Raw genomic sequence first — 15,904 nt, 5'->3', positions numbered from 1 at the left:
CTTGCTTCTATTTTTGCTAGGCTAAGTTATGTTTGCTACACCATATAAAATCTGTTGCCCCATTCAGGCCTTTATGTTCTGCATTATACAAAATACAAAATTTGTTATCAATCTGAATACAATATGAAAGAACTAGTTCCCTTATCACCAGCAACAAGCATTCAATTCCTTGGCAATGGGTGGTGTTGAAGTCCTGGGATATCTGAAGAGTCTGGGAGGTGACAGTATGCCTAGGCTAACCCGATACTGGCAGGTTAGAAAAGACAGAAGATCCCGCAGCCACCTCTGTATAAAATACATCAAGAGCAGAATAAAGTGATGTGTTAAAGGTTACACTGTAGCAGCGGTGGTCTGATTCGTAGAAGATACTTTAGGAAAAGACTTCACAGGAATACCAAGCATATGTCACAAGTGAGAAAAGCAAACTGAAATCCTATTACATTTCCCGCCGATTCTGCTTTGTGCCCTTCACCTTCCCTACACGTCTGAAATGAAGAGGCCAAATGGAACTTTGTTCTGATAATTTACTATGTTACACATCTAAAGGCAAGGTGATTTCCTTAAGGTCCTCAATTAGCTTCATCTGTCTAGGGTAACAGGCTCATGTGCAAGGATGAATAAAGCTTGTACTGTGGTGAAAAGTAAGGAATGGAGTTTCATTATAGAAACTGTCCATCATTTGTGAGATATACACACACACACTGCACTTTTTCATTTTTTCTTAGGATTGTAATTTTTTGCCTCTTTGCACACCTAACAATTGTGTTTACTGTGATCCTATAGAGAAATAATACAAATGCATGTGAATCCTGAACTCCTAGATTGTAAGCTCTTCAGGGCAGGGTCCTCTCCTCCAGTATCACTGTCTGTATCTGTCTGTCATTTGCAACACCTATTTATTGTACAGTGCTGCATAATATGTTGGTGCTATATAAATCCTGGTAATTATAATTAATAATTTGGCACCCCTGTTTGAGTTAAACCAATTGAAACATCTTTTAGAATTTCATAGGCATTCCTAATCATTTGTATTTCCTTCCCTTTTCATAACTTAACTCTAATAACATTGGTTAAAAGAAAAAGATAGAGCACTGGAGGTTATTATTATTATTATTGTTATTAATAATTATTATTAAACAGGATTTATATAGTGCCAACATATTACGCAGCCCTGTACAATAAATAGGGGTTGCAAATGGTCAGCTTCGTCCTTCTGCAGCATCTATGTGTTGTATACTTCCAATAGCGAGGTTTTCTGCCGTAATTCCCACCTGGGAAATTTGTATCCCAGTTCCATCTCTATAAAATACTAAACCCCTCAGAATGGGAACATTGGATATGCAGACCTGTTGGACATGCCTAAAAGGCTAGGGATCCATGTAAATCACCCAAAATCTTAAGTTAAAACATTTGGTTTTGCAGCTTTGGATAAGAATATGAAGGGTCAGAACTCCATCAGGAACAGGGTAGCTGAGCTCTCATGGTTGCCAAAAAATGTACCTGATGGGCCTCACCCAAAAAACCCACCCTTTTGCGCACAGAAATTTAGCAGTGAAATGAAAGGCGTTAAAACACCTGCCACCTGAAGATTCGAAGCAACACAATTTAGCTGTTAAAACATCAAAGGGAAGAATGCTGCTGAACAGGAACTTTCCGTTGGGGCATTACACCCACCCCAATGTTACTGTAAATCAAGTGACATTTGTCTTCCATTTTTACAAGTTCCCAAACCAGCCTAAGTCAGCTGCCAAATGCAAGAACCCCTTAAACCCCTAGGTTTCGTTAAATATGACGTGCATTAAACATTTTTATTTTATTTTTATTTTTTTTAAATTCCAACTACGGCCATGAAGCAGTACATTCTCAACACTCCAGAGCAGATCAGCCCCCATTCACGGTTGAAGCCCTACATTTCCTGCATGTTCACGGTTATGGTGGAGCTCTGGATTTAATGCTTTCAGTCACTGGCCTGGTAAAGAAATATATTTCTGACACTTTTCTGACACTGAGCGCATGCATCTTTAGGGGTGTTACAGCCAACCTATAAATATTTTTAGAAAATATGCCAAAAATGGAAGCCTGTGCATTTCTAACGACTGGTGTACTTTAAATAGCGGCTACAGCAAATTAAAAATATTTAAAAATAGATTTTTATATTGAAATAATGCCTAAATCACTCTCATGTAATCCAGTGTGGCAGAAAAAAAAAGCACTAACAGTAAAAAACAAAAAAAAGGACACTTTATGCTATGGCTACATCACTGTCCAAATAACAGAGGTGATTTCTACATGCAACTGTGCTGCAGCAGCAAATCTGGTTTTTCTGTTAGGCATGAGTAAAGATCAAAATACGGCTTGAACAGTATTGCAAATCCAGTGTCCTCACCGGACCCTTTTAGCTGGGCGAACCTCCTGGCATTTTTCAGTAACCACCTGGCTGTTTTTGCGTGGTTACTGATCAGTTGGTTCGCAATACAGAGGCTGCCACCCACCTACAATTTCTTCCCATGCAGTATATAAAAAACAATTGTGTGTTGAAAACTGAAATGATTTATTAGGTAGCATAGGGCAGCAAGTAATAGTGGGTATCTAGTGTGTAGATGCGCAAAATGAAATCAACACATCTATGCAACTCTTGCAGGTGTAATGTCCCTTTAAAATTTGGCAAAAAAACAAGCCTACCTTGCTTATTAAAGCAACAACTCTGCCCTTGCTTCAGCAAAATCTAGGTAGTAATGTTAGCCCACCCCAGACCTCTAGGCTCCACTTATCCACATCCATCTCTGTCCTGGCTGCCCCAACCACCTACACTCACACTGTATACAGGGAACAGGCTCTTGGGAGATGTAGTTCTGTAGGCATGCCTACACCAATAAGATCTGATCTAGAGTTCGTCATGCATCCCGATTGCAGCAGCTGCCCAATAATAGTTTCACAAGCCTATTGGTGGAAGCAGTTTCTTTCTATAGGAAGGTAAAGGGAAACAATAATGCAGAGATATGTTGCAGATGAAGAAAGGGAGGTTTAGGGATACAACTGGGTCATGACTTCACAAATCCTTTAATTAGATCAAGTAATTTGCATATCAATAGCCCAGCCCTTCAATAGACGGAAATGCTAAGTTCTATTTTAAGATCTAAATGTTCCTGCTATTATAAACGTAAGGGCCATTTTATTAGAGTTATCATGAGGGCAAAAAGTGAACACACCCCGTCAAGACCTCATGAAAATGCTCTTTCCACTAACTTCAAAGACCCCATTCTCCTTAATGGAGCCTTCTGATTTCTGAAGTGGACAGGCTGTGCCCAGCTCCAGTTACCTCTAATCCTTTTCACCTTTATATTTAGTATTATTAAGTTCTCAGCATTTCACTTCTGTCTTTTTTTTTTTTACTAGCTATGATAAACACGTCTATGATTTTTTCTTCTTTTTTTAAATAAATATCACCTTACCATTGCTGCACCCTATACAATTACCGCCGGGCTGGATCAGGTGTCTGTGATACAATTTGTCGATGTTGCTGAGAGACACAGAGGACAATAGCAAATGTGTGTACAGTGATTACAATAACACATGACAGAGCACGCAATGCAATACCTCGCATCTGCTATTTGCTTACTGAAAATGACATTTCTGAACGCTCAATATCCTGGAATATTTCAGGGTAATAAACGGCTTTCTTACGGCGCACAAACTATTTGGGGAATTCGGCCTTGCTATTGAGAAGCCAAGTATGCCAAATTTGCTGTAGGATCTGAACCTATGTTAATCAATACATCTCTTTTTTTTCTCTCCAAGTTTAAAAGCTTTACTATCTGCATCTTGACTGGTCACATAATGCAGTCACTTCCACGTTCATACAATTGTGAATTACGTCTTACGCAGAGGTTTTAGTACTCCCAGGCTTAGCGGATATCAATGCCGCCACATATGTACTAGAAGCCACCGGGGCCACACACCTGAATCCAAACTAAATAGAACTACAGCCTGCTATTTGCTGCCCACTTAATTTACATGCACCTGCATTTACAGTTTTCCCCTACGGTAGTCATGTATCATTGTATTATCTTTTATTGATTGGACAAAAATGTTGAATTGAACAAAACAATTCTATTTTTGATCAGATATGGCAGCTCTCTCTCAATTCCAATGAATTCTTCTCTCTGTGATCTGCAGTGTCAGAGAAGGGATAATTGACTATATGAAAATCGTAAGTGTGCTGCTTCACCAACCTGTTAGATTGTAAGCTCTTCTGGGCAGGGTCCTCTTCTCCTCCTGTGTCACTGTCTGTATCTGTTTGTTGTTAGCAATGTACAGCTAACAGCTTGTTAGCAATGTGCAGTTTAATACAGCTCTGCACAATATGTTGGTGCTATATAAATAATAATATAAACGCTTTCTATAGCCGTCTTATGTTTATCCTTTCTTTCTTCCTGTAAGCAGGGTTAAAGTGTTGGTCTGTATACTGCAAAAAAAAAGAAGCCCTACTACCTGGCTTCTGACCCTACTGCTCCCAAGGGATATCAGGTTGAATGACATTGGGATAGATTTGGGTCTCTAGATTGGATCTCATTTTGGTTACGATTAATTGATCGACCAAAAGAAGAAGAAAAAAAGGATTTGCACAATAAATTTGAATCATTTTTATCTAATTAATCACAAATATTACATAGTACATGGCTAGCTTTAGAGCGACAGTAAATGTTCAGTTCCAGGAGCCACTTCATCTAGATAAAAGACAGGTGGCTGCTGGGCTACATATTACAGAGACTTATTAACTTACATGTGATTTATAATTGTTGTCTTTACCCCTAGGATTTATATATCTGACATGTTAAATCTCAAAATTAAAATATGAAAGAAATATGGCCAATGAAAGAAAACCTTTAATCCAAAATTGTAGCCATGTCTTCCTCAAATATGCGTTTCATGGAGTCCCTTTACTGGTTTTATTAGGGACTTTGAGACATATTTCATACATTGGGTGCAGGTTTTTTTAGGTCTACTTGCTGTTTAGATTTGCAGAGGGTTGAATACGGGAACAAATCTGTAGGTTTAGCTGTTGCTTTGTGTTGTATGAAAAAATGTGTTGGTTTAAAAAATAAAAAGCTGGTGTAAATGTCAATTTTTAATAAAGTTATGCTAAAACCAAGTTTATCACAAGCAACTGTTGGTATTAATATAATATTATTATGGTTATAATTTTAACATCCTACTTTTTTTAATTCTGTGTTGCTTATTATTGTTCATCTCCTGCAACATTGTCGATGCTCCTTCCTGTCTACATGCACTTGCATTGCTCCTCCTGGGACACAGAAGGAATCACATATTTTATTATTTTATGGTTTATATCTATATCATTACCATGGCACAAAACCTTTTTAAATAGAGTTGCCAATGCTAGAATGCTATTTCAGTATGTCTCTCACCGTGTCTAATTCATCTGTCAGTCTACTTGATGAACAGACTCCATGCACCTGTTAAACCTTCAGCACTGTGCAACAGTATTCCAACACATGAAGAATGTCCCAATTACAAGTATGGGGTTTGCTTTTGCTGCATGTAAGGGCCATTTGTTCAGCTATTCAACAAAGGCTTTCTTATTGATTAATCAGTGTGGAAATGGCATTATAGGCCAAAAATGATCTTTACAAAGCACAAATACCTCTACCCGACTGGGCCAGTCTCTTGAGGGAAATGGGGGCTTTTTGCAAGTTCCCTAACCGATGAACACTTCAGACCAAATTTATTTTAGCCCACATGGTACATAAAATGCAATTTTAATTTTGACCTTTTCTTCCAAAAACTATACAACAATGGGTTCAATAATTCAAAGAGAATCACATTTTTTGTTGCCATAGCTATTCAAAGATTATTCAGTCACCTACCCCATTATTTAATTCCAAAACCCCCAAGGGATATTGATACCCCTTGAACGGTTCACAAAGAGAATATTAGATTGTAAGCTCTCAGATCGGAATGAATCAAGATTCTCTGTAAACGTGTCTGCAGTATACAAGGCGCCATTCACAGTAATCAGATTGAAACAAAGCCAAAGGAATGCCTTTCACTTCATCATTACTAAAGCCATAAGAATTCTGATTTACAGAACTCCAATTTAATCGATTTCCCACCACCTGCCTAACTTGCATGAAAAGACAGCGTCAGTGCACTGCACTGTACAGCACTACGTAATATGTTGGTGCTATAATAATCCTGTTTATTAATAATAAAGTCTGAATGTGAGCACAGTTTCTTTAACTCACAGCAACCATTCAGCTCTTAAACAATTTCTGATTGGCTGCTATGAATTACTGCACTTTGCTTGAACTCCCTGCATTTGCACATTGCAAAATCACATTTCCTTTTCTTGTACATAATGCCAGCTACGATACCATTAGAACACACCAAAAAAAAGAAGGATATTACATCTAAAAATAAAAAATATTAAAAAAGCAAAGCTTAGGATAAGCAGCAAACTGCAAGAGCGATACCAGAGCAGGCATTGTGCGGTAGGCAGCCCTACTCCAATTTAATTGCAAATCAAAATGTGGAAGAGCAGAGATCAGTTAATCTCCAGACCCCAGCAATCCAGCAGGGCCTACAAACTTTCTGCCAAGAGCAGCTGAGTAGCATCAGCCTGAGTCTATATTTTTTTTTTTTCCAGACATTATGTTCCATTTGGCTGCTGAGGTCACATGACAGCTGCAAACTAAAAGCCTAGAGGATTGCTGCTGCCTTCAGTCCACACTGACAGCCTGGAAGAGCCTTGCACACCAAAGAGAGGAGGGGTGGGGGGCGGAGGGGATCTTTCCATTACATCATCCAGCCAGCACCGGGAAGGGGGGGCCAGTTTGGAGCACAGCTGGTGGCAGCCGCAGTACCATCTGCTTTCCCCTCTACATTGAGCGCTGTTTTCTCTGCAGGATCCTACAGTTACTTACTTAGGAACTAAAAAACTTGTCTGCAAGAGCGGCAGAATAAATCTGAGGAGCCATTTATGGAGAGCGATGGACAGGGCTGCTGAGCTCTAATATAAAATGCCCGGGCTGCTAACCTAAAATAATCTATCCTCATTAACCTTATTTATGCCATTTAGCAGCTCCAAAACCACTTATTAATTCAAGGAAGGATAAGAGAATATACCGTTAATGCCCAGGTAACAAATATCTTACAAAGAGGAAAAACAGAACGGGACTTTAAAGGCAAAATATTTACATCCAACAGTTTAGGATTAAATGATAATTTTATTATATAATACAATAATTTACATATAGTAAAAACAATAAAATCATAACAAATAATCCAATGAAGAAGTCTCAATTAATGTTCGACGCGTTTCATAGACAAAGTCCACTTCATCAGGATTAATTGATGTCTATAAATTACATATAAACACACATGGATATGGATGCTATGGATTTTCTAAAATATGAGTATTATATGTAATTTATAGATCTCAATTAAGTTCCTGATGAAGTGGATTTTGTCTATGAAAACAATATTGAGACTTCTATATGGGAATATGTTACGGTTTTATTGTTTTAACTATATGTAAATTATTGTATTGTATAATAAAATTATGGTTTTATCAAACTGTTGCATGGAAATATTATGCCTTAAAAGTCACATTCTCTTTTTCCTCTTTGTAAGATATTAGTTCCAAAACCACACCTGAGGAGATAAAGGATTGGTAGAACTTTTATTTTTCCTTTGCATTTGCTAAGCTTCTTTGCCTAAACTGAAGCAGAAGGATGTGCTGGTCACGTTTGCACCATTTCTGTCGCTACAAAAACTCTTTGCTGCTTGGAAACGACGGCCAAAACATAACTCTGTCATGGGGAGATGTTTACGCAACAAAAGTGTTTTCTTTTTTCAGTCTTTTTAAATGTTATATTTAGGTTTAGTAAAAACATTATAAGACATTCTAAAGCCATCAAAAACATCAACAAAAATATAGGTAAAGTTATGCTTTGCAGTGGATGTATCAACACATATGAAATTCTATATTTAAATTTTAGTTTATCTGATGTTTTCCGAACCAAATGCCTTATTTTGCTGCTAAAGGATATTGTAATGAAAGTAGGATTTCATACTCCTAACTTTATTCTGTCAGCAGAGACAAGACATCCATGTCCTCCCTGCATTTCACACCAGCACCTTTCACATAACGCATTTCACACCAGCTGTGCTCCAATTAGAGAAGCGCTACAATGAAGATTCCGCAGAAGTAAAATGCGTTAGCAGGAGGAGCATATATGATGTGTGCCTCTAAACACAAAAGGGACATGTATGGTGTGTCGCTGCTTATAGATTAAAATATTTGTACACAGAGATCAGTGGTGAGCAGATTCACTACTTTTATATGTAAATATTGTGGAGAAAAGATGGCACCCTGAGGTTGGCCTAATCATCAGTTGGAGTAAAAGTGGTACGGGACCCTTAAAATTGTTTCAAGCAGAGAAGATGTTTGAATAAGATTTAGCAATAGAAGTAAAGGGAATGAGGGTAAGACTTGTTATTTAGAAGACCTACACCCTAAATGGTGAAAATTTTAGATTTAATGAATTCTTGTCAAAGTTTGTTGAGAGATATGTGGAGTCATCAACGTCTATGACATCCTCACACAAATATAGAAGGCACAAGAGCATTAAACAACTTTGTTTTTCAGCCTTACTCTACCTCATGTAGCACTTTGACCCTTAAACCACTTCAAAACAGCATTCACGACTTTATTCCTTCTAACATGACTTCATTGCAAGTGATGTTTCTATTTCAGTACGAAATAGGAGGCATTGGGGAAAAGGTCTGCTAATTTGAGATAGGGGTGTGCATTTTATTACTTTGTATCCTCCTGAATTTAGTGTCGAAAATATTGCATTTTATTTTTTATTGTTCATCAAAGAAAGGATGATTCTTAAATATTTGAAACATTACAGAGGGCAGCTTTCACTATTTGACGAGGTATGCAGTATGTGTACCATAGACAACCTATATATTAATTCTGGCCATCTATAATTCTGAGGAGAATTAAAATCCAGGGCAGTAGAAGTGAACACGTGTGACATGATTCAATGGGGATCCACCCACGGAATGAAAACAAAGAAACTAGGTTACCTATTTATAATTCTTGTTACACAATTGTCAGATGCCTGTCTTCCAATGACATAAAAGCCTCTCAATATCAGAGGCGGATTCAGCACACTCGAACACCTAGCTCAATAGGCAAGAGCTGACGTGTCCTCATTTATTACAAATTAACATTTTCACCGATCGGTAACTAAAAACACACAGTGAGGGGTATAGTGCATCAAAGAACATCAGTGTTCTATTAAGAAGGGACTCACATATGATGAACTATAATCAGTACCAAGACCTTAATGTGTTGTTCAATATACCATTTAAATGTAAACTTCATATACAATGCACTGTTAAAAAGATTTTGTGACCAAGACTTCCCTTAAATTCCAATTACCATTGGATTACTTGCTACACGGAGACATGGACAGAGCAGGACAGGCTTTCTTCCTGTAAGTTTGTTCTTAGTGTTTAATGGACAGTCCTACTCAAAGCAAATGTTTGAGCACTGCTGCGCAGTAAACTGCAAGTCACTGACACTGAAGAAGCATGTGTAAAGAAACTTGTGGAAATGCATAGATTTCTCAGAAATATTGGGGAAAGGCTTTCAAGAAGAATGGATGTTGTTCTAGCAATGGGATGGCTAATAAACTCATAGAAGTGCGATGATCAGGTATTCAAAGACTTTTGTCCAAAAAGTACAGGGACATGACCAAAGGTCAACCATTTTCCCTTCCATTTAAAGAACTTCCTAAACCATCCACAAATACAAACAGCTTAGGACTTGTTAAAAAGTTTTTTGTTTAGACCAGAGGCTTTCTATAGAAAAGTCTCCTGGATTTCCTTAATGGATTGGAAAGAGTGGGGGGAAAATAAACATGTAAAAAGAGAACTATCCATACAAAAGCTCACACCTTTTGAAGGGCTAAGCTCCGTAGCTACTAATCTTTTTTTTTATACAACCTTATCATGCTTGATTCAGGTTAGAAACCCAGCATGTGGTTGGGGAAAATATACAGTCTATACTGGCAGGAAGGGCCATATTTAGGATATCGGACTGCCAGAGATGCACAAGAATAGTGTTATAGCATTTTCTTTAGCTTTTTTTTTTTTATCTACTGCACCACTTTCCCTCTATAGTTTTTTCTTGCCAAATTTAGCCAGAAATAAACAATGGGAGTGTCCAGAGGAAAATTAAAACAATTCTATTTCTATAAAACCATTCTAGAACTTGATGTTGCCTCCTCTAAACCTGCTTCTCTAGCTATTGGCCTGAGAATGTCAATTTGGTAAATACAGTTCCTGCTAACAGGTTCACTTTAGAGATGGTAAGAGGAAGGCCCAGTCAGAATATACGTCTTCATTTTCATTCACAAATGATTTACTAAACCTAATGTGTAACATGACAGCGTCAGCTGCTGGCAGACTTACCATACATTTTGCCCTCGTCGGATAATATAATTTTTCTTCTCCCACACGGTGGGTAGATGGCTAAGGCTTCCTGAAAGCTCTGCTCTATATCCGGGCTCCAGACGCCCTCCGCGTCATTGTCCATAGGTTTATCAGCCGAATCGCTCATCCTTTCAATGTCCTCGGCAGGACTTTCGCTGCCGCTCCAATTACTGGGCTCCATGGTTGCGGTTGGGTGATCCAAGCCGAAGCCTGGATGCCGGACAGAGAGAAACCTGGAAGTGAAGAAGGACAGGATATTAAAATACATTGTAGCGATATCACACTCATGTTAATCCGTACAGTACTGCTCGCCAGTAATCTTTCAAGGAAATAAAAGCTTTTAGTTCCCCCCCATACCCATTTACCAGGCCGTTCTGTTGCTCTGTGCCAATTTGCAGGATTTTTATTGCATTTCACTGACGATAAATTAGGAAAAGAATTTATTTTCTGCCACCAAAATTCTCATTTAAAGGGGGAATGCCATATACAATCTCAGGTTGGTATTTACAGCATATTAGTGTATTGCTGCTAAATGCATCTTTTTGGTTCTTCTTGATGGAGAGTTTGGTACTTTTGAAAAAATGACCATTCCAAATTATTATGGAAAATAAAACCCCCAACTTTTACAAAATTTTAGATAGTGCAGAATGCAGCTAGAGACCCTGTCAGGTTTTAGCCTGTGGTTCTCTAGGGATATATTTCCACTTAATAGCTTTCCTAAGAACTAAGGCTGTCATAGCATGACATATCCAGGGTTACAATTTTCACTTGCTGGATTTCAATGAAAATAACAGTCATTTGTTTGCTTAGTGGAAGCATTATCACTCCTAAGAGATGGGTAATATCACAAATATGGCACAAATATCACAAAGATGGCATTGTGGCTGCCGTTAGCACAACATTAGAAGCATTCGGAAAAAGAGAAGAAAAAAAAAAAAAAAAAAGATACATTTTCCTTTCATTACTTGTCGAAACCAGCAGTGATGGGAAACCTCCTCAATAAAGACACTAAAGGCACAATAATACCTGATTGAGTTAAAACTGATGATAATTTTTTGATGCCATTTGTTTAGAGACACTAAGAGAAAAATCACACGAATAAGGTCACAAAGTAAAAACCTGAAAATGTTTACTTGCTCTCCAAGTGTTAAAATGATTGTTTTTATAAAACACTGCAGACTTTAAAGAAGTGACATGCAAAAAGCTGCTCAAGGAATTCACAGATCTTACATGCATGTGCACCTAATAAAAAAGAAAATAAGTAAAGATTTGTGACGAGGAAATCTTGGCATTTCTGTCAGGAGAAGACATGGGTAGTTTTGACATAAAGACCAACCCAGTGACCTGTAAAATGTTCTCCTGTTATAACAGTCACCTCGTAGCATCTGCAAGTGACAGTTGCTGATAAGAAGGCAATGAAGTGAAATTAGCAGCATATGTTGCATGTGGAGTGTCAGTATGAACGGAACCAATCTGCCGACACATAAGCAGAGAGCTCTCGAAGCTGGGGCCTTCCAGCTCATCAGCCCCAGCCAAATGTAAATCTCTCGCATAGCCTCCTCCAGCTGAGCACCAACATTGCTGCTGCAAACCCTACAAACCTGATGGTGTGGCTTTCGACTGCAACCTGTTCACATTGTACAGACAGCCATGCAGCTGCAACAAGTTATATGCTGGCAGAGTAGTAAGAAAAAAAACGAATTTTGCTTATGCAAAATGGCTGGGGAGTAAATGATCAGTAGGGACAGATTTAGAAAAAGCAAACAAATTTTGACAATTATAATTTGCTTTATGATTTGTTGTTCATTTATCAACCCGTAGCATCTGAGATAAATGCAAATGGAGACTGAATAAAGAGCGAGTAAACGGGTCTCGTGGCAAGACCACCAGGGTTTTTTTTTTATTGTAAATGAAAGAAAATCTAAGAACTTGTGAAATTGTATTTATAGGTAAGGCTTTATCTATTATTATTATTACACAGTATTTATATAGCGCCAACATATTACGCAGCGCTGTACAAAGTCCATAGTCATGTCATCAATTGTCCCTCAAAGGGGCTCAGAATCCAAATCCCCTAACTTAGTCATATATCTTTAATACAGGGATATAGTATATAATATTATAGGATTTACTTTAAACCAAATATTTCCTAGGACTATATTCAGATAATCTTGATACCTTTGTAGATTTTTGCACAGGTTCTAGGTTACAAAACAAACATAGTTTTAGTCCAAGTTGCTGTTTGCACAGGACCCTTCACTCTATACATATCAACGTACAACCAAAGAATCAGATTTGAGTGACACAGGTTTGTATCTTCTCAATATTGCACAACAAATAATGTACCGGTATTTCCTCCATAGTGAGGACACCCATATGAGCGTAATAGCTCTGTAAAGTTAAGTGAGTATTTTGTTCCTATAGAAGACGACAGAGGATGTCCACAGCTGAAGTTAATCCAAGTATCGCATCGCTGGGCTGCATGACTTCATTAAGGCTTTCACCTGTTCCTGGCATTTACTGCCCATGTCAGCAGTATATAACACTCTATTAATACACACCAGGGTAAAATCATTGTAATCGTTCAACTAAGCGGTATAAAGAGCGTCTAAAGTAAGAACTGTTTGTGTGGATCTTTAACAACCAATCAAACACAGCGAATCTGTCTCAAATTCAAAGTGCTTAACTTATAATAATCATTAATGCATTAGCACGTAGTTCCCTGTATCCTCCAGAGCCAAAAGCATTTTACATGAAGCACGGCATCTATCTTGAAAAATCTTGCACCTCCCTCGATCATCCCATTAGTAACCCATCTATACCTTAGTGAGGCTCTTGTTTTGCAATTAAAGTACGTTTTTATATCTTCACTGTTTCCAATTACCTTCTATTAACATGATTACTAATGCTCAGGCCTTTAATGTTAAATAATTATTCTTTTTTCATTGTTCTAGACCCGTTTCTTAAACAGGGTTCTGTGGAACTCTAAAGCTCCTCCAGAGGTTGCAAGGAGGTCTTTTTGGCCATCTATAAGCAATTTTCACTTGCTGGATCTTCAATAGCAATACCGGTCATTTGTTTGCTTAGTGGAAGCATTAACACTTCTAAGAGATGGGTAATATCACAAAAAAGGCAAAAATATCACAAAAGTAGTTGTGACTACTGTTAGCACAACATTAGATCATTTTTTCAAACAGTACTCTAGATCAGTTTCTCAAACAGGGTTCAGTGGAACTCTAAAGCTCCTCCAGAGGTTGCAAGGAGATCTTTTTGGCCATCTATAAGGGTGATATTCTTCTCACTGATTGACTAATGAGATCTAAATGTTGAAGCCAGCTATTCCTATCTAAACTTATGCTTTTATTTATTTGTTTTTTTAAAAAGACGTAAGTTACTGAATCCTGTAACACAGGGGTCAGCAAAGTTTTTTGGCTACTAAGCCATTTTAGGAGGTCAAGAAGGCACACATCAGGCCGGACTCTCTCTCGAGTCCCGAGCTGATGGCTTTGCCCCCCAAAACGAACGCCCCTGAAAGGAAATCTCTCTCCTACGCAATGTATACGGAGGTGAGGGAATGTCCCCTTACCCTGGCGGCAGTAAATGGGGAAGGGAGGCATAACAAGGAGGCTCAAGAGCCGAGGCTTGCCAACCCCTGCCAGCCAGGATTAGGCTGGGTCGACCAGGGGGGCGTTAGGCCGGACTACTGGCTAGGCCGTATCTGGCCTAAAGACCAGAGTTTGCCTAACCGTGCTTTAACCAGGTACAGCCCCGGAGGAAGGTGAAAAACACACAAGATATGGCCTTAAACCTCAGAGCATTATCCGTTCAAAAACTGACTTGTGACCTGTAAATTATTTAACATTGCTATTGTACCCTCCCACTTCCTTTAAGATGATGTATCTTCAGCTTTCAACAGATTCCCCGTACAATCAAACTGTATTATCGATGGAGGTTGCAGGGCCAAAGTCTCACAAGATTTTATGCCTATTGGATTTTATGCCATATTGGATACGGATGTAGGCGGAAATTCTAACGATGCGTCTGCATTTAATGACCGGTGATTGAAGGTTCTTCACTCTTGCTTAGACAAGTAGTAAGAGGGGGTCTATTTACATTTATCTATTTACAGGTTACAGAACATGATCATTAAAAGCAATTGTGAAATGTATAAAAGGGTCGAAAGTACAATAAATTGTAACAAGTCAAAAACACCCGTTTTTCCTTTAGATTCTGTGAGATCTCCGCACACCTGCTGGGCCAATTTCAAGAAGCTCTCACCATTGCCACTGGATTTGCATTCACTTTATATTTTAGAAAACAAGGACCTATAACACACAAAGGTGAATGGAAACACCCAGGAAATATGGGATCTCACTGATGGAAGATCCAAGAAGCCAGATTCTATCACTTGAATACCATTTTCGAGTAAACTGACCTTTGGAAAGGTTTGAATGCAACATCATTCTCAGCATTTTATCATCGTAATTTCTGTATCTAGATGAATAAAAGTGAAAGGCCGAGATTCAATGAACATACACACTTCTACACAATAATGCATAATAGACAGTATCCGAGGGTCGGGTCAAAAAGAAGCAGAGATAAGGTTTCCTAGCCAACGCAAGAATCGCTGCAAACGATTTTAGCAAATTAGTGAAAACACTGTACCCTGCGAGAGGCAGGCAGGTAAATAGGACAGCGGTATTTTAATTAACACATCTGATTTCCCGGCTTAAGGAAAAGTCTGAAGAGAACTCATTAACACCTTGAGTACTGAAGGATTCTTTAATGACTGCGGCGCTGCAGACCTGCAATCTATAAATATCCCTGAGGATTAGAGACCCATCCAGCAAGAATTAGTTCCTTTGTTACTAAAGAGACAAATTTGCTGTACAGCCGGAAAACAAGCTAGTGTTCCATTAATGATCCTGTAAACCTATAACACAGCTTATTATAAATTGTGCATAATAAATCAAAGAAATACTTCTCTGATAATAGTTACAATGTATCACTATCAAAAAACCTTTTTTGTTTCAGATAACTTTCAGAAGTACGATCTAAAACCAAGCTGCTGGCCAGAATACCGCTAAATGGCAAACTCCGAGTAGGGAAGGTTGAAAGTTCTAATTTTTGGGGCAATGACAGAAACAGTTTGCCCAGTTTTAACTGAATTGGGATTCTATACAGCCAATTCTGTGATACGTACACGCCGCCATACTGCATAGCCCTACATTTGACTTCAGTTTATCCCAATCCAGATAGGAAGGTCAGCATGGTCCTTTACCAACCCCTAGATTCTCATCACACTGACTAATGGCTAGGAGTACCCTTGCATATATATATATATATATATATATATATATATATATATATATAT

At 38.3% G+C, this 15,904-nt stretch overlaps 1 protein-coding gene across 9 annotated transcripts in view; it reads right to left on the bottom strand.

Annotated features, from left to right (window-relative positions):
* The window catches only part of TEAD1 (TEA domain transcription factor 1), a 108,632-nt gene that overhangs the window by 57,677 nt on the left and 35,051 nt on the right, over positions 1 to 15,904 (bottom strand). For all 9 annotated transcript variants that reach the window (XM_072422296.1, XM_072422295.1, XM_072422286.1 and 6 more), the window contains one exon: positions 10,510 to 10,763. In XM_072422296.1, the coding sequence (XP_072278397.1) occupies positions 10,510 to 10,711 (202 nt within the window). In that variant the 5' untranslated portion in view covers positions 10,712 to 10,763. The remainder of the gene's footprint in view (positions 1 to 10,509; positions 10,764 to 15,904) is intronic.

Source organism: Pyxicephalus adspersus, chromosome 9 (assembly GCF_032062135.1).
Source record: "Pyxicephalus adspersus chromosome 9, UCB_Pads_2.0, whole genome shotgun sequence".
In the NCBI taxonomy this organism is placed as follows: domain Eukaryota; kingdom Metazoa; phylum Chordata; class Amphibia; order Anura; family Pyxicephalidae; genus Pyxicephalus; species Pyxicephalus adspersus.
This window is presented reverse-complemented; position numbering and strand designations above follow the sequence as displayed.